This window comes from Pomacea canaliculata, linkage group LG2 (assembly GCF_003073045.1).
Source record: "Pomacea canaliculata isolate SZHN2017 linkage group LG2, ASM307304v1, whole genome shotgun sequence".
In the NCBI taxonomy this organism is placed as follows: domain Eukaryota; kingdom Metazoa; phylum Mollusca; class Gastropoda; order Architaenioglossa; family Ampullariidae; genus Pomacea; species Pomacea canaliculata.
Genome location: NC_037591.1, coordinates 36,031,431 through 36,041,738, shown reverse-complemented (window position 1 = coordinate 36,041,738; position 10,308 = coordinate 36,031,431). Strand labels below are relative to the sequence as shown.

At 38.5% G+C, this 10,308-nt stretch overlaps 2 protein-coding genes across 2 annotated transcripts in view; both read right to left on the bottom strand.

Moving 5' to 3' along the window:
• Nucleotides 1-6,488, bottom strand: LOC112558365 (dolichyl-diphosphooligosaccharide--protein glycosyltransferase 48 kDa subunit-like). The gene is made up of 11 exons (XM_025228822.1): nucleotides 6,318-6,488; nucleotides 5,376-5,486; nucleotides 5,053-5,139; nucleotides 3,917-4,020; nucleotides 2,534-2,628; nucleotides 2,245-2,338; nucleotides 1,728-1,873; nucleotides 1,358-1,505; nucleotides 1,069-1,189; nucleotides 694-800; nucleotides 1-466 (listed from the first exon to the last, which is right to left on the bottom strand). The coding sequence occupies exons 1-11, from the start codon at nucleotides 6,454-6,456 to the stop codon at nucleotides 311-313; spliced, it is 1,308 nt and encodes a 435-aa protein (XP_025084607.1). The 5' UTR covers nucleotides 6,457-6,488; the 3' UTR covers nucleotides 1-310.
• A 1,416-nt stretch (nucleotides 6,489-7,904) lies between these two features.
• LOC112557332 (transmembrane channel-like protein 3) overlaps nucleotides 7,905-10,308 on the bottom strand; it is a 40,133-nt gene continuing 37,729 nt past the window's right edge. Inside the window, exons 19-20 of the mRNA XM_025227128.1 lie at nucleotides 9,620-9,719; nucleotides 7,905-9,476 (exon numbers count right to left, since the gene is read on the bottom strand). Of these exons, the coding sequence (XP_025082913.1) occupies nucleotides 9,331-9,476; nucleotides 9,620-9,719 (246 nt within the window). The 3' untranslated portion in view covers nucleotides 7,905-9,330. The remainder of the gene's footprint in view (nucleotides 9,477-9,619; nucleotides 9,720-10,308) is intronic.

Below are 10,308 nucleotides of genomic sequence, written 5' to 3'. Positions count from 1 at the left end.
AACATTTGACATAAACTTTAATGTACCATTCATCATGATAATATTTTAAGACACATGAACCAAGTGAGGATGAAACTGTATACTTATAAATGTCTTGTTATCAATTTGTAACTAGGTGCTAAACATTATGTGAGCTCAGTGTAAAAATAACCACCCCTTTAACCAACAAAAGCATGGTAACATCAGTTCTTGTTAAAATAACCATAAAGCTTAACAAAATTTCTTGCAGGTGGGACCCTATTTTATGCAAATCTTTCTTCTACCCACAATTTTCATGCTGAAATGAGCCTGAACCTGATCCATAAAAGTGCTATTCCTTCTTTTCTTTTGGGTCCTCTCGATAATGAAGGAACACAAAACTAAGGAGAACAACTCCAACCATCATGGAAAAGGCAGATGTGTAGTAAGGGAATGCTGATGGTATGTATCGCTCATACTGGGTATGTCGCAAAGGCCAGACAGACACCTGAAGACACATCAAGATACAATTTTGTCAATTACATGTGAGGAAAGACCCTCAAAAAGAAGATTTAGGTGCTTCAAGGAAGCCTTTCTATAACTTTAGTTGTATTTATCAAAACAGTGTAGAATGAATCCCTTTTAATTTAAAATTTTTCATGAAATCATCCCACTTCAACAATCAAAATAATACACAATGAAAAGTTTCTTGCACAAATCTTTTTAGTGAATTACCTGAGTCGTGCTGTACAGATGAGTGTAGCCAATACGGTTGTAATCCACCCGGAACTGGAACACTCCATATACATCAGGTAGCTTGAAGCTGGTGTAGAATATTCCATCTAGAAAGAAAGAATCTAGTAAGATGTGACAAATATTTAACAACTGAAATACAGTAACATTTTTTAGGTGGAGTAAAGTGTTTTAAGCAACCAATACTTCAGTAATTTTACATCAAAATATCCAGTTTTACCTAGTTAGCACCTGTAATCAGTTTAAATTCACTCCTACAAGAATTTCAGCACCATGTTTGATTCTACAGTAATGTTTCCAAGTGTTCATTTGTCTAAGCTATCAGAATCATCATGCTATCAGCCATGCCAATTTCACCTTTATGTTTTAAGGTAGTTCGTACAAATGGGTCAATGCGAACAAACTCCAGCTGTACATCCTCTCCATTGAATGGACGCCATTTTCCATTGACCAGCTCCTCAATCTGAATGGAGTAGTCCTAAACAGAAGAAAAGAAAACCAAACATAGTGGAACAAGAATTTTTCACATTTATTGGATGAAAATACTGATACATTACAAAATCTAAGACCATCAAGCATTCAAGTGTTCAGTTCTACAAATATTTACAGGAAATTAAATTAATCTGACGTTAATCAACCATCTTACAATATTGTCATTGATTATGTAGGCTTGAGGAGGCTCCTTCTCTCCTGTGCGGTGGTGTTTAATACTGCCAACACGCAGAACACCCTTCTGGTGAAACACCCACTGAGCCAGGTTGCTGGCTAACTCCTGATTTCCTGATCGAGCAAATCTAACACGAGAACAAAAGTAAATAGATTAATCTAATCTTTACTAATAGATCACAAAAGAGACTGGTAGTACAGTGAGAGATGAATTAATTCCTTCTTAGCATGCTGTTTATAATATGCTATAAGGACAAAATGTAAAAACCTACTAAGCTGCAGAATATACAATCACAGTCAAATATTGAAGGAGTCTGAGCAAATTGAGGGGGAAAATAGTGCTCACTTACTTCTCTCCCTTATTTGCATTTTGCACTTGAGATTGGAAAAACTCATCTGAAAAAAAATCCAGAGAGCCAACAAACACCACTCGAGCGTTGTTTCGGGCCTGTAGTGCAGCAATGAGAAGTGTGTTGGTACCCACAGCATGGGGAAACTGTCATGAAGACAGATGAGGAAAAACATTATGAAGCTAATACTTGCTGTACAGTACTAGAAGGTATTTGCATTTGGATGTAAACTTCTCTCGGTATACACAAGCGCAGTGTGGGCAAAAGCCAGACAAAAATGTAAAAATGTTTAAACAATATATTCACAGAATCAGAACACTGTATGCAAATAATACTGATGTTCAATAGCTGACAAAAAGTATGGATGGTACAGATTGTTTTTTCAGACTATTCTTTAGCATCATGGAGTATAAATCTAATTTTAAGTGATTTCTAAAAAGTTACACAAATAAGTACAATTTATGTCACAGACCCTAAGAGCAATTAACTAAAAAGGATCAGAGACAAGAAAATATACCTCTTCTATCTTTTCCACAGGGTTATGAGAGTAAGCAGTAGACGAAGCATGCAGAACGTTCAGCACTAGTGGGTTTTCTGGGTCACTCACCATGCTAAGCAAATCAAAAGAATCAATTCTAAGCAATTCAACACTTCTAGTAACCAACAGCAATGATGTACCATAAAATTATCTAAAATGTTGCATCTAACATTTTGAGAATCTTTTTTTAAGTAAGAAAGTAAGAGGATTTTAAATAAAGACATACCAAGAAATCATAATGCTTATAAGATGTTTAAAAATGCCTTACCCGATCCCACGGAAAAGGTAAGGAGACTTGCCCCTTGCACCAACAATCATTGGTGCATCAATTAAATTTAAGGGACTAGCCACAATAAGTGTGTGCTGAAACAAAAACAATTTCTTAAAGTCAAAAAGAGTCAAAATAGTTACTAGATATGCAAGTGCATTCACATTTATGAATCCACAAATATAGCATTCAAGTAATCTTGTGCATCCCATAAATCACTATTTGCAGTAACAAAAGTTCTGTTTATACAGTAGAAAACAATTCAGATTGAAATGAAGTACTGATTACTGCTGTATTCTTAACATTTCAAAGAATGATTTTTTTTCTTAGTAAGTACATAATTTAACCCTAGGTAGCATCTAAATTATATAATCTAGACCAGACCTGGGCAAGGGCCGGCCCGCGGGCCGCATCCAGCCCGCCTCCTGTCTCTGACCGGCCCGCCCGCCACTATATATACTATATATACAGTATTGGGTAAAACTGAGTTAACTATATTAGTCCGGCCCTCTAAAACCATCCCAATTTCTCATGCGGCCCCTTGGGAAAATTAATTGCCCACCCCTGATCTAGACAATACTTATTTCACTACTATTATACCATCAAGAAAATCTGGTCAAACTTTGTTAATCACATACAAACATCATAGTACAATTCAAAAGAATTTAACAATAAGTTTACAGTCAAATCTCGCTACTATGCCACCTACCGGGACCGAGCAAAAGTGGCTTAGTAGCGAGAGTGGCATAGTAGCGATGGTTCGCAAAAACGGCTTTATTTGCTCAAGTTACCCGTCAGTCCAAAGCTCTCAAGAATCCTCGGCTGGCGCTAGCTGTCTCCTTTCATTCTCCCCCTCACCTTTTCATCCTTCACCCCTCCCAACCACATCTGCGCACCTGCTTCCTGTCGCTGGTTGACCCCCTCCCGCTCTCCCTCTGTCACGGGGCTGTTACCCTGCCAGCGACCACCCCCAATCGCCAGCCTCCACCCTCCCTGTGTGCGTGCTATGTTCTATCCCACCTAACTGCCATGTCCCACACTATAATATATATAATCGAGCACTGCGTGGAATTTCACAACTTGCGCCTTTTAACAATCACACAATAGTGGCATAGTAGCGAGAGTAGGTGGTGGCATAGTAAATTTATTTTGCATTTAATTTTGTCGGGACGGATCAAAAGTGGTATAATACCGAGAGTGGCATAGTAGCGAGACTTGACTGTATGTGATAATATTGCAGAGAATTATTCAGTCTTAACAATTTCATTCCTGGTATCACAGGTTGAGAAAATTTGTTTAATTGGAAGCAGCTTGCATCCTTGTTTTCCCTATCAGTAGTTTTATGAAAGTTATTATGCTGGGTAAAGCCTTATTCAAGTTTACCTTTCCCTGGTCAGAAACATCATAATTAAGGTGATCAATGACAGCTGTCTTGGCTTCATCAAACTCCACTCCACACTCTGTGGCTAGTTCCCTCAGGGGATCCCCTACAACAGAAATGACAGAATTCACTTGATCAGTTCTACTGGCCATGATCTTGTACGAGCCTGAGGTCACCAACTTTATCTGCTGTTGTTGGGAGGGGGGGGGGGGGAAATTGGTGTTTTACGCCGTGTCAGCAGCTAAGGCTATATTACGGCAAGCGGCCAGCCCTGTAAACAGATGCCACGTGCAGAGAAAGATCAGCATGCCCGAGACGAGAAATGAACTCAGGGCAGCCAACCTTCACTGTATTGGTGACAGGCGCTAACAGCGCTAACCGTTGCGCCACCGGACCGCTCTGCTGTTGTTGGGAATGTGTGTGGGAGAAACAGAATGTGTGTGAGCGGGAGACAACGATTTCAACAAATAGATTTATATTATCTCTTTTATATCATGTTTATGTATATATTATTGCTAGTACGGGCACTATCTTGAATTGCCCATGGGGATCAATAAAGCTGTAGTGTAATAAAGAGATGGTGTGGTGCCACCAACTTCCATGAAAGACTGAATTTGTATGTAATCCAGCTGTTTATGATAACATAGACAACAGACAATTCAAATTAACACAATTGCACTAAGCAGACTGGAGAAAAACTAGAAGTGGTGCTGAGCAGATTACACAGAGGAATATTGTGGTGTTGGGTGCTGTTAAGGAACTACCTTTAAAAAACCAGATAATAGAGATTTCTAACTTTTGCACTGGTTAAAATTAAGCCAGGGTCTTATATCTTATAAAATAACATGGGAAAATTTAAATCTCTGCCTAGTATTGGTGTAGCAAATTGGCTGAATGGAGAGTTGGTAGCTGCCCTTTCCCAGTCCAATTTGTTTCATAATTTCTTTGTATAGGGAATACTGTTTAATTAAAAAACAAAAAGGCAAGATGTGCTTATCACTCTTATGGCAACTAATCGCATGCTAGAGGGAAACTAAAATGCTCCTTGGCTTCCACTAGGAATAATCTGAATAATCTGGTGTTCTTTTAAACCTTTATTACCAACTGAATGCATGCCACTAAATTTGTCCACTCTTACCTATATCAGAACTGCCAGCAACAAGTACATTTCCTCCTCCATCAATAAAGTTTGTTATTGCTGCCACATCTACTGAGCCTCCAAATTCTGAAAATACAAAATAAGGTAGGAAATATATTTCCATTCAGCTGACCAATTACAGATTTTTTTAAAGATCTAAAAAATATAAATACGAAATAGTTTGTAAATTCATGTTTCAGTTTAAAAATAAGCATTAAAATAAGGAAATGACAAACAATTTGTTATCTTTCATAATGCCCTCACAAACATACAAACATTACTATTGTACTATTGCTAGTGAAATACCAAATCAGCATGTTTACCTTCAACAGAGGGTGAGAAAATGATGAGATTGTCATAGAGAAACTCCCCATACTTGACAAGTGCCAGGGTTGCATCATCAGCAGTCTTAAATGTCAGTTCAAAGCCAGCATCTATGAGAAGCAATAATAATAAATGAAGGATTTGTATAGTGTATGCTCACACGCGTAAGAAGCATGATCTTGGCACCTAAAACAAGAATGAGAAATGGACAGCACAGGAGAGGCAGAAGAATAAACAGTACTGACAATGTGCAGAAGACAAAATAGCTAAAAATTCTGTGACTATATGTTGTTCTAGTGGCAGGAATATTTAGGATATAGTATTCAGACGAAGAGCATAGTTGTCTGGCTGGGATGTAGGCGAAGAGAAGTTCAGAGAAATATTCCGTTGGTTTTCAGCAATGAGGGAAAGCAGCAAAAACATCTAAAATATCCTTGCTTAAAATACTTTTACTATACCACATTTTATATTCTATTAAAACTGGTTTATTTGTCATTTCATGCAGTTTTGAATTGGCAAATGGTCAAATCGACCCGCTCCCGAACCACACCCCTTAAATTAATCAGATATTCTGAGCGGAACTGGAAGGATTTACAAAAGTATAATGTTTGCAGCCTATTCAGGCTAAACTAATGCACTTGAATAATAGAGCCGGTGCGTAAAGATTACGCTTTAGACTTCGTCCGCTGAGAAATGTAACGAAGACCTCACCTATGAAAATCAAACAGAATGGAAAACCCGCTATTCATCATCCAAGGATATCTAGAGCTCATCATTTTTTGCTTATGTGGATTGTTTTATTCATTACATTTGTCTTTAACTATTCAATTAGTCCAGGATCTGAAATAACATTGTCAAAAAGCCGTCAAGCTGCAACGTGTCATCTGCACATGTCAGTAACGACCGGTTTGCAACATACGAATAATTTCAGCAACAATTACCTCGTAGATGTTTGAAGAATATAGAATGTGATTCCCTGATTGACCAGTTATCGACTAACACTAAAGTGCGCTGTCCAGCGAACACAACATTGCATACTGCAAAGACAGCCAGCAAACCCAATGCTTTCCTCCACGCCATCTTGATGGGGTTCTGTGTAACACGTCTACTGTCTACGTCACGTCCGGTGCATCCGATAGGTATCAAAGCACTTTTATTGTTTAAAATAAATGTGCGATCTTCTTGGCCGTTCTACGGGGGACTGCCTTTAGTCTAACACAAGTAAAAGTAACTAAAAAGCGCTACGGAAAGTGGCCAAAAAGTTATGCGGACAAATTTAAGTTTTGCGTAGCAACATCTTTCCGTCAGGCGAACCTCTAGTGGTAATTACCTCCCTTGAAGTTATAGACCTTTGTAGTCGCTCACTGCACTACCATGATACGCCTATGCTTATTTTATTATTACATTTTTTAAAAATACTAAATTCTCTCTAGTATGTACATTAAATGAGTTGAACAAACCTGTGCACGACTGGAGAATTAGCGAAAATGATAAAATTTGCAATATCATAGACATTATGGTTAATGACAAAAATTTCAAAAATGTTTAATTTTATTGAAGCAGATATAGGCATCACAAACACACATGCTGATTCCTTTTTAGCTCATTCAATAGAAAACTATGAAAAAATTAAATAAAATGTTAATTTCTATGAAAATTCTATTGTAACACAGACAACGGATACAAGTTATCTTGAGGACAAGCGTGTTTGACAAAGGGTGTTTTAAACAAAATGCAGGATTTCAGGGACTGAGGGCTGTACATTCAGGAGGAGAAGGTAAAATATAGAAGATAGAGGAGAAATTTCAAGAGCACAATACAAAGAAAGTCTGGGGGGGAATAAAACTGGTGAGTGGGTACCAGGGAAATTTTAACAGAGTTGAATATAAAAGAATGTAAGAGAAATGATTGTTGATTTTAGGAAAGATAGGGTTTTTTGTGTGTGTGAAATACTAAATATTAAAGAAGAAGTAGTAAGAAGAGTGAACAGTTTCAAATATTTCAGTATAAATATTGATGAACTTCTGTCAATATTTACCTTTATGTTATATGCAGCAGCATGACTTACTGGTCTAGTACACTAGGGTGGAAACAGTGTAAACCAGAACAGGCATAAATTAAGAACTTAGAAAGCTGGATGGGTTGTTGGTAATCAAAGCTGATCTTTAAATGATAAACAAAATGAAAATTACATAGAAGAACGAACTTTTTTCCATCCTGATTTCAGTAACACCAGGATTTTTTTCAGGTTATAGTTTTTTTATGTTTTAATTTTCAGGTAATTTTATGCTCAAAATTGAAAAAGAATGTCACGTTTGCCTCAGTTTGGGAAAATTTGGAAAAGATAGCGCCTCCCCTATTAATGAAATATTCAGGACAGACTGAAGACTTCCTCAATCTTCAGAAGTAAATGTGCACTGTTTATTACTCGCCATGCAAGCAATGTTCTAAACCAGAAGTACCAAACAGCTTACATTACTGCTAATATCTTTCACGCACCTAATAAAGAAAAAGTCGATAGGTCGATAGCCTTGCTTTGGTATTGTTTATTTCAGTGTAGCCAGAAATGTTTGCTATGGAGTATCAAAAAAAACATAATAACAAAATAAGAGCAAATAATGATTTATAACAAAAGAAATTTATTTACCAATTTTGGGTTTAACGAACACATTAAGTGGCGCTACATACACTGTTAGCCACTTATTGTATCATACCTCGCTCGCCCACACGACCCCTACAACCCCTGCCCTACTTAGGCGGAAAAGAGGAATGCGCAAGTACTCGTATGCATGCACAATTAGCCAAAACCAGTTCGTTCTCTCCTGAAAAATACCACTCAAAAATCGGATTCATGCAGCTGATTGTGTTCGAAGTGAAAACAAGACTTTTTCTGGATTTGCAATCGCTTGCTCAAATGAAAACATGTAGGCATGTCCACCCATCGACAACTGTATCAGCAATGTGAGAGGTAGTGGTAGGTTTGTCTACGATAATACACAAACATTCCTACATTTTCTATTAAAAAAAAAATTGGGAAGGTCCATGCATCGCACTTTTCCAATCGAATCTTCGACCCGAGGTGTCGGACGCATCGACTTTGTAGCAGGAAAAACCGCAGCCTAGTGTGGCTGTTGCTGTGGTGATCAATTAATCAATTCCTCTGCTCTCGCTCGTGCACCTGTGGATGAAGATGTTTTGCGGGAAGTTTCTCGACCCTGTGTTTTCTCGACACGCGCCCTCGACATCACTCCGTTTGGCCGCGACCTTGACTTGCAAGTCATCGATTCCATCGCCACTGGGTGTTGTTGCTCTTTTTTTCCCATTTCTCAGATTCTGTCGCGCATGTCTTCTTTTTTGTGGATGGGTGAGGGATGGATCAGTTTAATGTTCATCTTCAACAACAATGCGTGAACGTTTAAGAGATGATGCTACATTTGTAACTAAAATAATGAATCAGAAGTGTCTTGTTGAAAATGCTAAATTGTTAATCCTCAAAGAGTGGTTGTAAGTGAAGGATTTATTATTGCTTACAACTTGCAGAAGCTGTTAATATTTGCTCGGGCAACACAGATGAAGACGCCAACAACGGGGATCAGAAGCGGCGTGGGGTCCTGCTCTATGTGTGACAATCTTATATGGAGACTTACTTAGGGCAGAGCAAAATGAGTCTTGTTTACTGAATGGAATAACCAAGGACTTTGAAGATGTTTTGATTTGTTTGTTTTTGGAAAACGCTAGGGTGATCGCCAGATGTAAACTATAGCATACATGTTTGAGTACACGAGAAGGGAACAATTCTGAAGACAATATGTCTAAATAACAAAGCGATAAATATTTTTCTGTAACAAGACGTTTGGTGTCTGAACCTTTATAAACGTGCATTCAGTTGGAAGCATTGTGAGCGTCCTAAATCCTTAACCCACTGTGGACTCCACACTGGCTGTCTGTCTAGCACTAGCACATACTGGACCGTCGTTCCACGGAGGCTATTCCATGAGGACTACTGAATTTCCTGTCCGTTTCTCCAGAGGTAACGACATCTGAATCTGTTATGGCGGAACCGCTGGCAACAGCGAGAGTACCAGGCATCACAATGGGATCTGCAAAAATGTGTCAGTCGTTATTACTTGCCTTCACTGTAAGAACCGGCATGTGCGTGCGTGCGCGTGTGTGTGCGCGCGCGAGTGTGTGGGGATGTTTGCGTGCGCACAGATGAAATAGAACAAGATTGACAGAAACTCACTGGGTGCCAGTTTGTCCTCGGCAACGACTTTTCTTTTTATCCCCCGTTTTTCTTGTAGTTTAGCTCTGGCGAATAGCTGGCGTTTTTCCACTCGTCTCTCCTGTTGTACAGAAATAATACAGCGCAGTAAGAATTGTTTGTAGTATACAAACAATGCACTATGTCTTAACTGCAGTATGGACACAATGCATTGTCTTTCCTGTGGTACAGACAGAGTAACCGATGTTTTCCTGTGGTATTAGAGACAGCACACTGTGTTCAGTAGACAGAAAAGGGTAAAGGGTGTAATACTGCTAGCAAAGTGAGTACAGTATTGGTAAGTTCTAGAAAAGGGTAAAAGGGTTTGGGAAGAGATGACGACAAGAAAAGAAAAACTCCCCTGTATATGTAGAATAATGAATAATGATTGCCAGTTTAGCCCTTAAGAGAAAAACGAGACAAAGTAGCAGGCAGGCACTCAGGGAGAGCGAAATACAGAAACCACTTTAATACTCCTGTCAAATTATCATGCGAAGAGATAACTCACTGTGAATATTTAATAGGTTATGTCGTCCCAAAGAGACATGCATCGAAAGTGAGGTGAACATTTTTATAAATTGTGGTCAAAAGTAAGACCTTGTGCGTTTGAGAAAGAGAACGACGGGAGAGAGGGATAGTGAAGGGATGAAAAAAAGAGAAAATGACATGGA